We start from the raw sequence: 19046 nt of genomic DNA on the forward strand, positions 1-19046 counted from the left end.
AAACAGATGGTTGTGGGGAAGTTAGATCAGAGATTACAGAGAATCCTAGAGATGCTTTGTTTCCCTTTCAAGATCCTGTGTGGGATCCAAGCATCCCAGCAGATTTGAGAGAGTTGTGAGAAGACAGCAATTGAGTAGTTGCAGCTTTAATGATTGCTATTCCAAAGAAGAAAACTTTAGGGAAGATTTATCGAGACCTCCTCCTGAATTTTCGTCACTGCATGGAGAACAAAGTTGCCCCAGGAAAGAAAAGAGGAAATTTAAAGGGGAAAAAAACCCTCCACAGGTCTGGAAATGATGTTTAATTGTGTGTGTGTATGCGTGTTTGTGTGAGTCATTTCTAAGACCTGGGGGTGGGGAGGGCTAGTTAGCCTTTTCTTAGTAATTAGAAGGACAATGGAATGTGTTAAACAGAATGGAGATGATCCCATAGGATGGAAAAGTTGTTAGTATATGTAAGTGGAAAGAGAGAAAGAGAGAAAGAGAGAGAGAGACGTGTTTTATGCCTGGCCAAGTTGAAAGGTGAGAACTTTGATTTTTTATCTTGTGTGAAAAGACTTATGCTATAGAAAACTCATAGAAAGTTATGTATTTCTCTAAGTTCCAAAAAATAACCAGAGTGGTCAATGCCTGGAATGCACTACCTGACTCTCTTGTTACATCATCAAACCCCCATAACTTTAACCTTAAACCGTCTACTGTTGACCTCACCCCATTCCTAAGAGGTCTGTAAGGGGCGTGCATAAGTGCACCAGCGTACCTAACGTCCCTATCCTACTGTCCCCATTTATTTGTACCCGTTTCCTGTGTTCTTATTCAAGTTTATTCTTATTCCTGTTATCTTGTACATGAGCGACAAACCAGATAGATAGATAGATGATAGGTAGATGATAGGTAGATAGATAGATAGATAGATAGGATTGGAGCCGACCTCATGGGGAGAAGGAGCAAGAGGTTCCAAAGGGCAGAAGCAATAGTAGAGAAGGATCTTCTCCTGGACCCCGCCAGCCAGAATACCTTGGCCAATGGGGCCCGCCGCATGCCTGCGCTAGCCATTGGTTATAATCAATAACCATTATAAAATGACTAAACATCTATATCAATTTCGGTCCCCAGTTGAAGGTGTCTTTGTGTGTACAATCTACGTATTCTACGTATTTGTATGTTGCTGAGTTAGCGTAGGGCGTGGATAGTTCAGGACTTCCAGACTCCGCTTTCATTGCCACCCACTTGATTCCGATGATGTTCATAAAAGACTACATTTCCCAGCCAACGCTGCTGCGTTATATCATTGTAGGTCGATGCAGCAAAGTCTAAGGGGAGGAAGTGAGACAAGCGGTTTCCGGTGAAAATAAGGCCCTGTGGTTCCAGCCGGCGTGAGTGAGCGAGTTTTGCTTTTAAGATGGCGGCTGCGGCGGGCTTGGAGTTTCAGCGCGCCCAGTCTTTGCTAAGCACTGATCGCGAGGCCTCAATCGGCATTTTACACTCCATAGGTGAGTTTGGGCCCGCCGAAACGTAGAAAACTGGCAGGTGACCTGGCTGCCAACAGTGGGACGAAATTGATGATGGGCCTGGACGGGTTGAACTGGATCCGCTGCTGACTCACTGTGAGCAATTCCGAAGGAAAACGGGAGCTGCTAAGAAAGGAATTTGGGAATGGGAAGGCTCAGTGGGAACGGCCTGAGTAGGTCTCTATATTCAGCATCGCTTCATGGAAATAGAGAAAGCGAGTCGGGATTGGAAGACAGATGCTGTGATTGAGTTGAGGGTAGGGTCGAGGCTGACGTGGCCTCAGAGCACCAAGCGGGGTCTTTGACCTGTCATATTGGCTTTTATTCAGAAGGGGTGGTCTGAGGATTAGAAGCTAAGCGGGCGGATTTATCCACTAGGAATGGGTTCTGCTGCCGCTTTTCACCAACTTTCTAGCTTTTGCCTTGACCTAGTTAGGTTAGTCTGACTTCCTAAGACCTTAGCGGACTGTCAGGCCTGCTTCACTGTTTTGGAACTCCACTCAAAAGCAACTTTCGGTGACACTAATGAGCAGACGATTGTATACAGAGGTGAAAGAAGTGTGTATGAAGCTGATGATCATTTGGAGGGTTTTTGAAATATAGGTTGATCTAATAGGAGAGGAGAGTGGATTCTTGGTCACAGTGAATATGTAAGGGAGTACATTGCACTTGCTTTACCAGTTTAATATGTTCATTCAGTATTTTTAGCATTAATTTTGACAGGCAAGTAGCCTGTCATGGTAATGCATTTTACATGTCATGAAACATTTCACTTGTTGGTTGTAGAAAAGACTATTTACAAGTGTAAATTAGTATAGGACGTTTGTTTTATTAATTCATTTTTAGTTGGGATTTTCTTGTTAGCTAATAGTATGCTTGATAGGACTGCTCTACTGTTGCAGAAATTGACAGGCTTAGACTTCTCAGGATACAGGAAAAGTTTATTTGGCAGCCAGGTTCAGAAAGCAAGCAAAGAGCTAGCATTGGAAATTCTGAACAATCTTTCTTATTGATGCACGCATTTTTATACATTCTCAAAGCAGCGTAACACGGAAATACTTAACACATTTCTTATTGGTTATTTAGGGGGAAAAGCCTTATAAGTAGATGGGGGTCTTACTTCTCCTTTTGTTACAGGTAAGGGCTACGTGTCATTAACGAACTTTATTTGAACCTTGTGGTTTTGGACTTTTGACATAGGGACTTTTACTGGAACATGTTGTGGTTGAGGGCTGATGACATTTCCCTGTCCCTTTAAGCAAGCTTCCAACTGTCCCTTTAAGCAAGCTTCCAACTGTCCCTTTTATGCCACGTCTTCATTCTTATATTTTTAATCCATATTTTATTCCACTTTATTTCCCCCCTTCTAGACTCTATTAAGGCCCACAATTGAGTCTAGCCTGTTAGATTAACAATATAAGCATGCAGAATACAGAATAGCAGAAAAAGCAAGGATACAAGAATACACATCTCAGGGCTTATCTTCTGGAATCACTTTCTCTACTTCTAAGAGGGCAATTTGAATATAGGAACTAGTATCTGAGACTTCATCTTCCTTGAGGGTATGAGGAATTAGGCTTTCCATTATTATCAATTCCTTTTCAGATTGCATTTCTTTTACAGACCTCATAACGAGCTGTTTAATCAAGGGCATTATGCAGGGGAGGAAGGCTAAACTTGCGATTCCACATAATAAAAGAAATAGCATTTGCTTAATCCATCCTGTTCCTGGTAGCCAAGAGAACCACGCATCTGTCCCTTGTATTTTTTGACCAATAGAGGAAGCTCGATCTCGTAGTTCTTGGATCACACCCTGGACTGTTCCTGATTTATTCATATAAAAGCAACAGTCCTCCCCCCAAAATACACATAGCCCACCCTTTTCAGCAGTTAAAAGATCAATGGCTCGCCGGTTCTGTAATACTACAGCTGCTAGAGAATCAATTTGGTCTTGGACTTCAACCAAGGTGCCAGCAATTTGGTTCAGGCTTTCTTGGAATTCTTCCGACAGTTGCCTGAACTGTGTAATAGAATGGGTCATTCCACCTATACCTGTTCCTACTGCTGTCCCTATGCCCAGGATCGCTAACAGTGGAATTAGGAGTGGCACTCTTTTCTGGACATGTCCCATGAGGGGTACAGGGAGGGCCTGTTCCCCACTTACTACTCCCATTTTGGGGAGGAGGTGTACTAGGGTACATGTGCCAGTCCAATTGGTAGGCAAGCACAGATAGGCATTTCTCCCGCAGAGAAAGAAAACTCCATTTTCTCCTATACATACGCCAATGTTCATGGAGAAGGCATGGACTCGGAGGTTCCTTTCATTAGTCCAGACTTGTAAAGTTCCTGCTAGGAACATACCAGACAGGGGCTGCAATGGAACTTCTTGATTAGGGTCCATTAGCTTATTTCTGAGGACTGGTCCTTCAAAGAGATATTGGGAACTTGCATTTCCAGGGGGGAAGTAAACACAGACTCCCGTAGTAGACTGTATTGAGAGCCAAATGGGCAATCCGGGCGGTTGTAATGGCCTGGGGCAGCTTCCAGTGGTCAGATTCCCTTTCCATCGATTAAAAACAATTGGAGGTGGGAGTGAGAAAGTGACCTTTTGTTGGAAGAGCTTGTGAGCAGAGGGAGACATGCTGTGAGTCAATTTTACGTCTATTAGGGTTTTCCTGGGGGCTAGGTACATTTCAGATGGGCATTGTTCCTCTGATAGTGACCCCACAGGAATACCAGGCTCCTGATATCGTTTGATGCACAAGGAGGGTGACCCTATAATTTCTATGTCAACTGCTATGGGCCCAACGATGGGGAGACGGCTCATCCCTAGTCTTTTAAGTGCGTCATACAGGTCGCCATGTAGCCGGGCTTCTGCCGATTTAGTTCCCCATCTACCTCCCTTGTCAAAGACTATCGTAGCTCTGGTTTTTTCCCAGAGATCTGACTCGACTGGTACCGCATGATAAGATGAGGGTCCAGCAGACAAACATAACCAGCATTTCTGGCCCAGGGCAGGGTCAGACTGATTGATTAAGCTTTGTCCTAATTCCAACACTCTTAACATGTAATCCCCTTGTCTTAACTGCTGAAGGGGTCCGTTTTCCCTGGGCTTTGCATTTTTCTTTCTTACAGGGTTTGTCAAATACCTAGCTGGAAGTGTTGGAATTGGCTTGCGGTTTCGTCCCCAAGCATAAATAATACGCCACTGGCGGGAGCGGACCAGTTCCCCACTCTGTAACGTGTTTTTATCTTGTTCTCCGAAATTTTTGACATCCTCAGATTCTTCCTCTAGAGCTAAGGGCGTTTCTTGTGTATTTTCGCAACATGGGGATTTAATAGTCAGGAAGTTATCACTTAGCATGCCTTTTGCCAACAACAGCCAAAGCCACAAACAACTCATAATTATCCCTTTACACAATATTTTCCTTTCACACAGTTCCTCTTTAGCCTATAGATTCACTACATCAGGGAGAGGGATAGGATTATATATGGTTTGGAGGGTTACAGTATTGGCTTCTGACTCTCCACAAGACCAAATCTTATTTGCTAGAAACACACAACAAATTATAATAAGGATAATAAAACTTACAAAAGTAAAAGATATAGCAGTTACAGATATAAAAGCATATACCGCCATATCTTGACAGGTGCTCGATTTCTCTAATTCATCTTGCAACTGATAAGTCGGAACGTTGTTTTTCCTTCCTCCAATTCTTCAGCCGTACGTCGAGAAACCAGCGTCCGGTTGTGGTTTCAGTAGGGCTTCTTCTGCCCCGTAAGAGCTACCCGTTGCCGGTAGGGAAGCTTATAGGAGGCGTTTCTTTAGGCGTACTACTAAGGGCCGGGATTCGTCTGAGTCAGCCTCCCAGCGTTTTTCAGTGGCTGGTTTAATGCGGGTCCAATGAATCCAAGACTTGGATTCTAAAACTTTTACTGCAAGTGGAGAACACATAACTACAGTATACGGGCCCTTCCATCTAGGTTTCAAGTTCTCCCCTTTCCAGTGTTTTACCCACACTCTATCCCCCACCTGAATATTATGACTGGAACTTGTTAAAAATGGTGGGGTAAGGGAGACACAATATTGTTGGATTTCTTGCACTTTCTTATTTAATTCTCCCACCATTTGGTTCACCCATGAGGCCCCCAGCTGTCCCAGGTCCCCTACGTGATTTTTCAAATTAGAACTTATTACCGGTGGCCGTCCAAACATCATTTCAAAAGGGGACAATTTAAGTCCTTTTCGTGGAGTACACCTTACAGACCAAAGGGCTAAAGGTAAGGCGTCTATCCATTTAAGGTGGGTTTCTAGACACACCTTAGTTATCTTTTCCTTAATAGTGCGGTGTGAGCGTTCCACACGGCCAGCGCTTTGGGGGTGCAGAGAACAGTGGAGCCTCCATTGGGTTCCCAAGGATTTTGCTAACTTTTGGGTTATTTGATGCATAAACTCTGGCCCATTATCTGATGATATGAATGAGGGAATTCCATATCGGGGCACAATGTCTTTGAGTAGGATCCTAGCTACTTCACGGGCTTGCTTCGTCTTTGTGGGGAAGCACTCAGGCCACCCAGTGTAATTGCACACCATGACCAACATAGCTTTATAAAGTCCACACTTGGGCATATCTGTGAAGTCAACAACTAACGAATCCATGGGGTAATACCCTTTAGGCTGGCTCCCAGGGGGAAGTTTAGGTCCTTGCCTTGGATTAACTTGGGCACACGTGTTACATCTTTCGCTGGCATGAGCACATAGAGAGTGAAGGCGGTCAATGTACGCTATACGTTGAAGTGCCTCAGCTAATGCAGTTTTCCCCATGTGTGTTGTTGAATGGGACTCCTTTACCACATGCCAGGCAATATTGGCGGGTACAAAGATTCTTCCGTCCGGAAGTACATACCATTCTCCCTTCTTTAGTCCGTTCAGGTCTACAGTCGCCTGGAGTTCCTCTGTCCTGGAATATCTAGGGCTGAGTTCTTTTGGTATTTCTAGTGCTACGTAAACAGGTATGTCAGGATAGCCTTGATCATCTCTGGTGGCTGCTAGTCTTGCTTCTTTATCTGCTGCCCTATTCCCTCTGGCTATTTCATCTTGTCCCTTCTGATGGCCTCTACAATGCATAACAGAGACTTTCTTTGGCATTTTTACTGCAGCAATTAGCCTTTCAATTAGGAAGGGGTGCTTGATTTCCTTCCCTGAGGCCGTTAAAAGACCTCTTTCTTTGTAGACAGCTGCATGAACATGCAAAGTGAGAAAGGCGTATTTAGAGTCAGTCCATATGTTTACTCTTTCATCCTTTGTTCTTTCTAATGCACGAATTAAAGCCCACAATTCTGCCACTTGGGCACTGGTGCCTTTTGGGAGAGGTCCACTCTCAAGGACTTGGTCGAGAGAGACTATCGCATAGCCAGCATAACGTTTTCCCGTAGTAATGAAGCTTGATCCATCAGTGAACAAGTTATAATCTGCAGATTTCAACGGCATGTCCGTTAAGTCTGGTCTGCATGAGAACTGACTTTCAATGGTTCTCATACAATTATGCTCAATTTCGGGTCCTGGTATTGGCAAAAGGGTGGCAGGGTTTAAGGCATTTGTTTGCTTCAAGGTCACTTGTGGATTTTGAGTCAGGAGTGCCTGATATTTGTAAATTCTAGGGTTTGTTAACCACAAATGTCCCTTTGTTTCTAAAATCCCTTGAATTGCATGGCTGGTATAGATAGTGGTGGGCTGTCCGAAAGTTAATTTATTAGCTTCCTCCATCAGGAGGGCAGTTGCGGCTAGAATTTTTAGACAATGGGGCCATCCCTTTGCAACATAGTCCAACTGTTTGGATAGATAAGCGATCGATAGATAAGCGATCGGCTTCCCTTTTCCTGTGTCAGGACTCCCAGAGCAGTGTTGCCTTTTGAATCCACAAAAAGATTAAAAGGTTTTTCCATATTGGGGAGCCCCATTACTGGAGCTTGAGATAATTCTGCTTTTAGAGTTTCAAACGCCCGTTTTTGTTCCAGCCCCCAAATGAAGGGTTCCTTTTCACCCCCCTTCGTGGAGGTATACAAAGGTTTGGCCAAAAGAGCGAAATTTGGAATCCAGATTCTGCAATATCCAGCTGCACCTAAAAATCCTCGCAACTCTTTCCTGTTTGTTGGTTCCGGAATTCGGCAAATAGCCTCCTTTCGCTCATGTCCTATTGCTCTTTGTCCTTGACTTATGGAATATCCCAAGTATTTAACTTGGGTTTTTACTAATTGTGCCTTTTTTCTGGAGGCCCGATATCCCTTTTCCATTAATAGATGGAGTAATTGGTTGGTATTTTTCCAACAAGTTTCCTTCGTCTGTCCTGTCACTAAGATATCGTCTACGTATTGGAGTAGTACATCTCCGGTTTCACAAGGCTGGAAATTTTCCAAGTCGGAGGCCAAGGCTTCACCAAAAAGGGTAGGTGAGTTTTTGAAACCTTGGGGAAGTCGAGTCCAAGCGTATTGCCTCTTACGACCTGTTAAAGGATCCTCCCATTCAAACGCAAACAGTTTTTGACTGTCCCTGTGTATTGAGATGGTGAAGAAGGCGTCTTTTAAATCTACCACTGAAAACCAAGTAGCTGAGGCTGGAATCAGACTCAAAAGAGTATAGGGATTGGGGACAATGGCATGTACAGTTACCGTGGCGATGTTCAAAATCCTCAGGTCTTGAACTGGTCTGTAAGAGCCATCTGGTTTTGGTATGGGCAAAATTCGGGTATTCCAGGGAGACTGTATTGTTCTCAGAATGCCAGCTTCCAAATATTTGACAATATGGTCCTGAATTGCCTGCGTAACGGATCGGGGATAACTTTTCTGTCTCAGGCGGACAGGCACAGCTAGAGGCTTCACTTGTATAATTATAGGTGCATGATGAGATGCGTGGCCCGGGGGGTTGTCTTCCGCCCAAAGTTTAGGTACTTTAAATTCCTGCCAGGTATCGGGGATCTGGTCATCTTGAATTACCATCACTCGCCATATCTCATCTGGGGGGTGCCTCATTGTTAGGACCATTTTGTCTTCTTCAAAGGACAGTCTAGCTCCCATTTTACATAGAATATCACGACCCAACAGCGGAACTGGGCATTCAGGCATGTATAGGAACTGGTGTTCTATGTCTCTTCCATTCAGGGAACATTTTAAAGGTTTCAACACAGGGCGTCTGTTTATCTGGCCATCAACCCCTTGGATGTTTAGTACATTATTAGAAATGGGAGCCAAGGGTTTTGTAATTACTGATCTTGACGCCCCTGTGTCTACTAAAAAGGTTACATTATTAACCCCTATCTTCATTCGGACCAAGGGTTCAGGGGGGGCTGGACTAAACCCTGGTCCCCTTCAGTCTTCAGACCTTTCGTCTATCACGGCTAAGCTTATGGCTTCCGCCTCGCTTTGGGGCAGTCTTCGGTCTCTGCCCGTGAATCCACGGGGCTTCATTCCTCTTCTCCCTCCCGGGGAATCATAAATCTTGACCTTTCGATTCGATCGACCAGGTTCCATTCTTCTATTCTGTCCTCTTCCCTGCCCCCTTATCCCAGCTTCTAGTCTTTTGGGGCATTCTAACATCCAGTGACCCTCTTCCTTGCACCAATTACATCGACCTCTGCTCTGGATTTGAGATTTATTTGACAATGCAACTGCCAGCAATTCGGCTTTGCGTTGCATTCTATCGTTCTTCTTTTTCTCTTCTACTTTTTCCCTGTTCACAAAGACTTTGCGAGCAATTTCCATTAATTGGCTTATATTCATCCCTAAGGCCCCTTCTTGCCTCTGGAGCTTTTGTTTAATGTCTGGGGCACTCTGGGATATGAAAGCCATCGTTAGCATACGGGCATTTTCAGGATCCAGGGGGTTGATTGGGGTGTAGGTTTTATAGGCATCAATCAGTCTTTGGAAAAAGGCTTCGGGACTTTCGTCTGGTTTTTGGATCACAAGAGAGGGTTTGGACATATTTACTGGGGGTTTTGCAGCTTGTTCTAAGCCTTGAAGAATTAGTGCCTGATAGTCCCGGAGGGAGGCCATGTCTCTATAGGGGTCCCACTGTGGATCTTGCCGGGGAAACCGTAAATTTAGTGCAGCTTGAAGGCTCCCTCCATCTGCGGGTTTCAAGATTTTTCCAATGGCACCACTCAACCTTTCTCTTTCTTCTCCATTAAGGAGAGTAATCATTATTTGTTCCAAATCCTGCCATGTTGGATTATGGGTTCTGATAATGACCCTAACCAAGTCAATGACTTCCTGAGGCTTAGTGGACAGCGGTCCGTAATGTTGTTTCCAATTCAACAGGTCTGTGGTGGTAAACGGGACGTATTGAAACAAAGGCTGGATCTCTACTTGTCCCTGTCCATCTATAACCCTTTGATCCATTTGGCGCAGTGGAGCTAGGAGCTGACTTCTGGTTCGGGCAGCACCTGGGGAATTTCGTTGGGTTACAGGAGAAGGGGGTCTGCTAGGCGGATTTTCCAATTTCTGCTTTTCTCCCTGGTTACTTTGTCCTACTGCCCTTTGGTTGATTCCACCACCGGAATTCGAAGGCTGCCTTGGGTGATAGAGAGGGGCATATGGAGGGGGGCCTTCTTCATCGGGCGCAGTTTGGAGGAAAGGCTTTTTCTCAGGGTGATTCATTTTAACCTTGCTTTTTTCATTTCCTTTTATCCGAGCCACACAAACTTTTACGGCTTCCTTTTTACATTTACGGAGCCAGTCAGGATTTTGTTGCACTGCTATCTGCCACTGGTCAATATACTGATATTGATCTGGGTGACCAGTTTTAGCATCTACTATGATCTGATGTACTTTTGAAATGATGTCTGGATTAAAGGTGCCTTCGGGTTTCCATCCTACATTAAAGGTTGGCCATTCGTTCTCACAGAATTTTTTTAGCTCCCCTGGGTTGGGTTTGGGATCTCCATAGTCTCCACTAAAAGCTTTCCTGAAGTTTTTCAACATGCACTGGAGAGGCGTTCGAGGAACGCTCCCCCCCCCTCCCATGTTCTATTTCTAAGACACTGTCACCGACCTGGGGTGCCGGAATACCACGGTCGCCTTCAGGAACTGCGATGACTTAACCACCCACACAAACCTAGAGCCTCTTTAGGATACGCCGGTTCCGTTTGGAACGGACGCTATCCCGGGCTCAGGGAGGTGATCAGGCCCCCTCTTCCACTCCTAACCGAGTGGGTCCACAATTCTTTTAATACTTGCCTGCAGGCGTCTTCTTTCTCAGCCGGCGTAAATTTTATTAACTTGTCCTGATCCTGGTCAGATCCTTGGATCGGTGGTGTCCTCCGGATGCCCAAGAGGGGTCATCGGCCCCCCTTCCAGAGAAAGATCTCCGTGGCGCCTAAAGAAGGGCGAGATGGCCTCGATGGGGCACCGGTCGGTCCGTTCCGTCCTCAGCGAAATATCGCTCTAAGTCCTGCCGCCACGGTCGCCAGAATTGTTGCAGAAATTGACAGGCTTAGACTTCTCAGGATACAGGAAAAGTTTATTTGGCAGCCAGGTTCAGAAAGCAAGCAAAGAGCTAGCATTGGAAATTCTGAACAATCTTTCTTATTGATGCACGCATTTTTATACATTCTCAAAGCAGCGTAACACGGAAATACTTAACACATTTCTTATTGGTTATTTAGGGGAAAAAGCCTTATAAGTAGATGGGGGTCTTACTTCTCCTTTTGTTACAGGTAAGGGCTACGTGTCATTAACGAACTTTATTTGAACCTTGTGGTTTTGGACTTTTGACATAGGGACTTTTACTGGAACATGTTGTGGTTGAGGGCTGATGACATTTCCCTGTCCCTTTAAGCAAGCTTCCAACTGTCCCTTTAAGCAAGCTTCCAACTGTCCCTTTTATGCCACGTCTTCATTCTTATATTTTTAATCCATATTTTATTCCACTTTACTACTACAGAGAGTAAAAGAGGAAACATGGTCTGTGCCACAGAAGTGGACTTTTTAGGGAGACAGAACATTATGGTCTGGACATGACAGTAAGAATGGTAATGTGAGGAGTAAGAATGATGGATCTTAAAAGGGCTAATACAGAAATTGAATATAGAAAAAAATGATGACATAGCATGAGTAAAGTTGTTGGTGGAGCACACTTTGAATGTTCCTGACATTCCCTTTTCTGTGTCAGGGCATTGCTAGTTAGAGCACCTTCATGGTCCAGAAGTCTACTGTACGTCTACATAGGTAAATATGTGGTATAGAAATGTCAGCTGCTGTTATTAAACAAGATGGCTACTATACCTGTGCCTATTAATGGGCTTCATGAGGGCATATGGTTAACTACTAGATTTTAAATAAGTTTTTGTTCTGATTTTAGGACTGTCCTTGTTTCTTATCTAAAAGGAATTTGGTTGAATTAATTATGTAATTGTAAACACATTGTAGGAAGGGTAGGCTTTCCAAATTGGGAAGTAAGATACAATCCAATTATCTGTAAAATGAGTGTAATTAACTACCCTTTTTTCTTCTGTGCACATAGTCTTACACGTACATCTTAATGTAGTTACTCCATACATCTTATATCAAATTCCAGTTGATTTTCTGTAGAACGCGTTAGTTGGTAACAGCAGTAAGACAACATCCTTGCTCAGACAAATTTGAGTACAGGACACCTGCTGTAGAGGTTCTTTACTTTTTGTGAGCTTGCTAGCAGCAAAGAAATGAGATGAGTACACCACCAAGGGCAACTTGCTTCCATGTTTGTTGTCCACAGAAGGTTCCCTGGTGTTGCAGTGTTCAGTGAATCCTGGTGTCAGTTACTGGAACTTATGAAGACAAGATTGATTCAGAAGTACTAGCCAGGAATATACGTAGAGGTACAGATAAAGGGACTAGAAATCAAAAAGGAGCAATTTAAGTGACAGGCCTTTGCGGACGATCTAGTGTTTGTGCTAGAAGTTCCTATAAAATCTGGTTCGAAACTCATTGAGGAATTGACAGAATATGGGAAAATAGCGGGTCTAAAGATAAATATGACAAAGACCAAAATGCTGACTAAAAATATGACATCAAAAGCAAAAGAGGAGTTAACGAAGAAATTGGGTATTCAAATTGTCAAAAAAGTTAAATATCTTGGTATACATTTATCTGCGAGGTGTGTGACCATCAAAGAAGATAATTATACTAATCTGATTAATAAAACTAAGAAGGATCTAGAAAGATGGAAAAACCTACAACTGTCCCTGATGGGCAGGATCGCAGTTATAAAAATGAATATATTACCAAAATTTCTTTTCCTATTTCAGAATATTCCCATTGAATTAGAAAAAGGTGTCTTCAAGGATTTGAATCAATTGGTTTCGAAATTTATTTGGCAGGGAAGAAAACCAAGAATAAAACTTAAGGCTATGCAAGACACTAAGGAAAAGGGAGAATTTGGCGTACCAGATTGGGAACTCTATTATACTGCGGCCATATTAACATGGCTAAGGGAATGGATAATGCTGAGAAATAAAAGATTACTCAAATTGGAAGGCCATGACCTCCAAGCAGGCTGGCATGCCTTCCTCTGGTATGAAAAAGGATCTGCACACAAATATTTTAGTAGACATTACATCAGACAATCTCTGTTAATAATATGGAACAAAATTAAACATGACCACTATACCAAAATACCTATTTGGCTATCTACGATGGAAGCATACATACACCCAAATTTAATCAACATGGAAAATATAGTCACATATAAAGAATTATTGAACAGGCAGGGGGAGATCAAAACCAGATCAGAATTGACATCACAAGGAGTACAAGTAGAATGGTGGTCTTATTTACAGATACAATCAAGGTATGCACAGGATAGGAAGAACGAAGGTATTGCCAAAGTACACAATATTAGATAAAGTGTTGATACAGACAGAAAACAGACTGATCAAAGTGCTGTATAGATTCTTGTTGGAATATAAACTAGAGGAGGAACATGTCAAAGAAACCATGGTCGCCTGGGCGAAAAATTTCGGTTACAATGTGGAATTGGCTAAGTGGGAAAAACTTTGGATACTTAATCAGAAACTAACATTGGCTACGGCGTATAAAGAAAATCTTTATAAGATGTTCTACAGATGGCATCTCCCCCCAGCACGGTTTTCCAAAATGTTCAAAAATCTGGCCCCAAACTGTTGGAAGTGTAAAAAAACACCAGGCACTTTCTATCATATGTGGTGGACGTGCAATGAGGCAAAAAAATATTGGAAAATGATTCAGTCATGGTTAGAACAAATGGTGGGAGAACAAATTATGTTTAAACCAGAAACTTTTCTCCTAGGCATAATACCGGAGGGGTTTAAGAAAGATGTAATTTATTTACTTATACATATACTAACTGCAGCGCGCATAACCTATGCACAGTATTGGAAAAAAGAAAATACACCATCAGAGCTTGATACAATCAGAAAAGTGTTGGCCTGTGCAGAAGCAGATAGGCTCACTCTTGAACTTAAAAATAAAGGGGAATTAGAATATTTTGAAGTATGGAACAGATTTTATGATTGGTATAAGACAAGATGACAAGACTGGAACAAATGTATATATTGTGATTGAACAGAAGGACAGACAATGTATTAAGTAGATTAATTGTTAATGGTTGAAACTAGCTGTACATAATGTGAATGTATGACCACTCCGACTCCGCGGTATTGCATTGTTTTAAATGTAAAAATTATATATATATATATGTATATGTATATGTATATGTATATGTATATGTATATGTATATGTATATGTATATGTGTTACAAGCCCTGGTATGCCTAAAGTCTCCCTTTGTTTATTTATCAGTACAAATACAACACAAATATATATATATATATGTCACGATGTTAAAAAGTTTGCTAGGCCTGAACTGACATTCAAGAGTTAAACTAGGAAAGCTTTATTGCGCAGATCATAAAAGTTCTTATCTGAAAGTGATTTATTGCGCATGCGTTACACATTCCAGAATTCCTTTCTTCTTTGTTCGGCTGCCAACTTGGCAACCGGAGCTTTCATTATCAAAATGTAACAATTAGTTTATTTTACTTTTATTTACTTTTATTAAAGTTTGTTTATTAATTAGAATATACTTGTCAAAGACTTTTATTTTATTTTTCTTAATATCTCAAAAGATATGCGGAAGGGGGAATCAGCCCGATCCATTGATCTCAAATTTCTACAGGGTGTTTTTCCCCTGACAACTTGGTATGCAGAGGTTGGTTTGATGATACCAGCTGAGATGGCTACAATTTATGGCTGTATTTTCCCTTCATGCTATCTAAAGATAACCGACTAAGCCTAATTAGCAATGTCGGAGAAAAAGAAAAAAAAGAAAAAGAAAGATGGGGCAAGCACAGACGGATCAGCTTCTTCTGACAAAGAATCCATTCCCTCAGACACAGAGGAACAACAAATTCCTTCAGGTGCCGAGCCAGATGTGGGGGAAGAAAGCTACAGGACGCGACATCCACGAAACGAGGTCAGTGGTTCCTCCTTCTAAAATATCTCCAGGAGATTATGAATTTTTGGGGCCAAGCCAAAACTTCCCACTCTGCCAGAGCCACTCCATTCCCAGACCCTCGCAGATTATCAAACAATTGATGAATGGCAACTGCCGGCAGAAAAAAAATCCTCCCACGCAGAAAGCAGACTTTATGAATCCTCCCCAGATGATGAGCAAGAAATGCAAAGCTATCTTGATCAAATAGAACGCTTTGAAAAATATGCTAGGGACGTGAGAGAGTGCTTTAACGAAATAAAGCGAAGTAGGAGGAGCTCCCCCACTCCCAAAATGTCTGAGGACGCCATCTTGTCTTCAAAACAACAGCCTAAGACACAACCCACAGAGTTCATTGGTCAATTAGAACAAAGAGACATGTACACGTCACCGAGGTCACGTCCCTTTGAGCCCATTGAACTTCCGGCCATGTATAGAGGGCTGCAGCCAAGAAGTGAAGCTGCACTGCCATCTGCTGGTGGAGAAAAATTATTAGAGCAAAAGATGATGCAGTTTCATCAAAGCTTTAGAGATTTAGCTATGAGCCCTTTAGAAGCCAAAACTTTGCCCCCAAAGGTTAAGTCTTCAACACCCCCTGGCGGTGTCGAATCCTCCCTAGATGGAAAAAGGCAAAGCCAAAGGCGAATTCGAGGAAGCCAATTTGATGTTGCCACGCAAAGGCCAATGATGCAACCCCAGCATCCCCTGGTTCAACAACCAGCTTTGCAACCAGAACAACAAATTGTTCCGATGCACATTCCTCAGCAGGTATTCACAGTCACCCCCTTGACTGGTGAGTCCAAATTAAAGGAGTCAGGAGAGAATTATAAAGCCTGGGTCAGTGAAATTGCGCTCTTGCTTCGAAGAGAAGGCACACATTCCATGATTTTTAATCCTCCTCCTCAGCCCTGGACACCTGCAATGAGAGACCTCGAAAACAGAGCAATCACGACTTTGCTCATGTCAATGGAAATTGAGATCCAAGGTATCTTTCCACCTGATGCAACTGCCCAAGAAATTTGGGCTATTTTGGAAGATTGCTACAGGCCCGTTTCAATTGAATCTTCATGTTTGCTCATGTCTGAGTTCCATGGTTCGAAGTTGAAACCTGGTGAACGAATTGGTGGACATTTGACCAAACTGAAAAGAATGAGAAGTGAATTGAGACAGAATGGCCATGTAATCGATGATATCCAAATGATTAGCATCATCATTAACTCATTGAATTATGAATGGAAAGATGCTGTTGCAAAGATTAACTACGTGCCTATTGCTCAACGCAGAGTTAACCACGTTTGCAGACTTTTAGTGGAAGACGAAGCTATCAGGTTAGCTACACCACATCTGCAACGACCTCCAGCATCAAAGGCTCCAGCCAGACGTCCCTTCCGAGGAAGAGGCTACGCTCCAAGGATGCCAAAATGCTACACCTGCAACCGTGTGGGACATGACACCCGGGATTGTCCCCAACGAGTTCCAGCTCCCGTCACGTACCAGCCCAGAGGAACAGATTCCAGAGGCAGAGGTAGAGGCGGAAGACAAGGCCGTCGTGGTCCAAGGCGTGATTCACAAGCTCCACTTGTGACACTGGCCATAACCAACGTTCCACAACCTGATCCAAAGTTCGACAGACGTCTTTTGTGGACTTTAGATAGTGGAGCAGCTGTGCACGTTACCCACAGAAGGGAACTTTTCACAGAGATGGGCGAACCAGAGCCCGAGTATTGAGAACTGTATTCCTTCACCAACCACACTTGCAAGGTCATGGGAAAAGGAACTGTTTACATTGAAGAGCTCGATACACACATCCCTGATGTTTATTACATACCTTCAGCAACCAGTAATTTGCTTAGTCAAAGTCACTTGTCTAGAGATTTAAAGTTCCAGGTTCACCACCTCGAAAAAGCAAGTTACTTAGTTAAAGATGGTGATATTGTTGCTGAAACCATGCTGATTGGTGGTGTTTATTACTTAAAGCCAAAGCCTAAAGGGCAAGCACAGGCAAGTATGCAAACTCCAAAAAGGCACAACGCGAACCCAGAGAGAGTTGGCCCAGAGAGAGAAAACGTTACTGTGCCAAAGGTTCCTAAAGCCAACAAACAGAGAAAACAAAAACAGATTGCTCAGAGCAAGCCTGAGGGTCCTCATGAAACTGTTAATGTTGAGAATTCACTAACTGGTAAACCTTTGCATTCCAGGTGTATTCACAAGTGGCACAGAAGATTGGGGCATGCCAGTTTCCGTGTTCTTAGAAAGATGCCGGAGTTCGCAAAAGGTTTGGATCTAAAGGGGTGTAAGGTGTTTTTGGATTGTGCCGTTTGCAAAAAGGCTAAATCTAAGGCGGCTCCAGTTCCAAAACACGCTACACGCCTGTCAACACGCATTTTTGATTTGGTACACACTGACATAGTGGGTCCTTTCCCACCAACACTTGGTGGCAGAAAGTATTTTTTAACAATTGTAGATAATCATTCTAGATATGGATTTGTATATCCTATGAGAGAGAAATCTGAGACCTTTCAGATCTTTAAAGACTTTGCAGCGTTTGTTTCTACACAATACCAAGTTCGCATCGCCAGAATCCAGAGTGACCGTGGTGCAGAATTCATGTCTCAGCGTTTCCAGGACTGGATGCGTAAGAATGGAATTCTTCATCAGACATCTGCTCCATATACACCGGCTCATAACGGAGTCGTAGAAAGAAGACAAGGGGTTCTACAAACCATGTTGCGTTGTCTTCTAGAAGATGCCAATCTCAGTAACACATACTGGGGTGAAGCAATCAAGTATGCAAATTACATTGTCAACCGTACTTGGAGCAGTGTAATCAATCAAACTCCTTTCTACATGCTGTATGGCTACAAGCCTGATCTCAAGAACCTCCATATTTTTGGTTCATATGCTATGGTGAACACTCCCTTAAGTCAAAGAAGAAAGGGAGGTACAGTAGCAAAGAGACTGAGATTTATGGGTATTGATGATAATTCAAAATGGTTCAAATTCATTGATACTAAACATGTGATTGTCATTTCACAATCTGCTAATTTTGAGGAAGATATTGACTGGTCCAGGATTCATTCCAATGATCCTGAAGTTTATTTTCCTAGAGATGGTGTTCCAGATGCCACGCAGCCTGATGACAATTCGCAGGCAGATGTTCCTTCTACCAGTTCTTCACAACCTGATGTTCTGTCTTCGCAAGCCGCGGATGCTGATGCTAGCGACGAACGTGAGGACGAGGATGATGATGAAGAAGAAGAAGAAGACTGGACTGTTGCTCCTAGACGCTCCAAGAGGGCCACAAAAGGAATCCCTCCACAACGTTATTCATGGCAACTGACAAAGTCACCATTACCTTTGATTTGCAACGTTACTCTTCCTCCAGAGACATTCACACAAATCAAACAGCTTCCTGATTCAGAACAAGACAAGTGGTATGATGCAATGCAGGATGAAATGGACAGTTTAAAGAAACTTAATGTATTCACACCTGCAAAACCTCCAGCAAACAAGAAAGTCATTGGCACCCGATGGGTCTACAGAATCAAGAAGAAACCAAATGGTGAGTCTTTATACAAAGCCAGACTTGTAGCTCAGGGTTTCGCTCAACGTTATCCTGAGGACTACACAAACACTTACCAACAGTCAGAACTGAAAGTGTAAAAATTGCCTTAACCACTGCAACTATTCTTGGTTTAGAAGTTTTCCAATTTGATGTGGACACAGCTTATCTACATGCAGACCTAGATGAAGAGATCTACGTGAGAAGCCCTCCAGGATTCTGAAAGCAAGAAGGGGATACCTGGTTCCTGAACAAAAGTCTTTATGGTCTGAAACAGTCAGGTTTAATGTGGTATTTATGTCTTACTGACAAACTAAATTCAATGGGCTTTATTAAGTCCGAAACTGATGAATGCGTGTTCACAAAAAGATCTAACAATGCATATGAGATAATTCTTGTTTATGTTGATGATATTGTTTATATTGGTCCAAATAAGAAAATGAGTGAGATTTTTGCCAAAGGTTTGCAG

At 42.9% G+C, this 19046-nt stretch overlaps 1 protein-coding gene across 2 annotated transcripts in view; it reads left to right on the top strand.

Annotated features, from left to right (window-relative positions):
* Positions 1 to 1338: 1338 nt before the first annotated feature.
* LOC309400490 (26S proteasome non-ATPase regulatory subunit 11-like) overlaps positions 1339 to 19046 on the top strand; it is a 145745-nt gene continuing 128037 nt past the window's right edge. For both annotated transcript variants that reach the window (XM_081969013.1, XM_081969012.1), the window contains exon 1: positions 1339 to 1493. In XM_081969013.1, the coding sequence (XP_081825139.1) occupies positions 1403 to 1493 (91 nt within the window). In that variant the 5' untranslated portion in view covers positions 1339 to 1402. The remainder of the gene's footprint in view (positions 1494 to 19046) is intronic.

Source organism: Natrix helvetica (assembly GCF_964273705.1).
Source record: "Natrix helvetica genome assembly, chromosome: W".
NCBI classification, from domain to species: Eukaryota; Metazoa; Chordata; class Lepidosauria; order Squamata; family Natricidae; genus Natrix; species Natrix helvetica.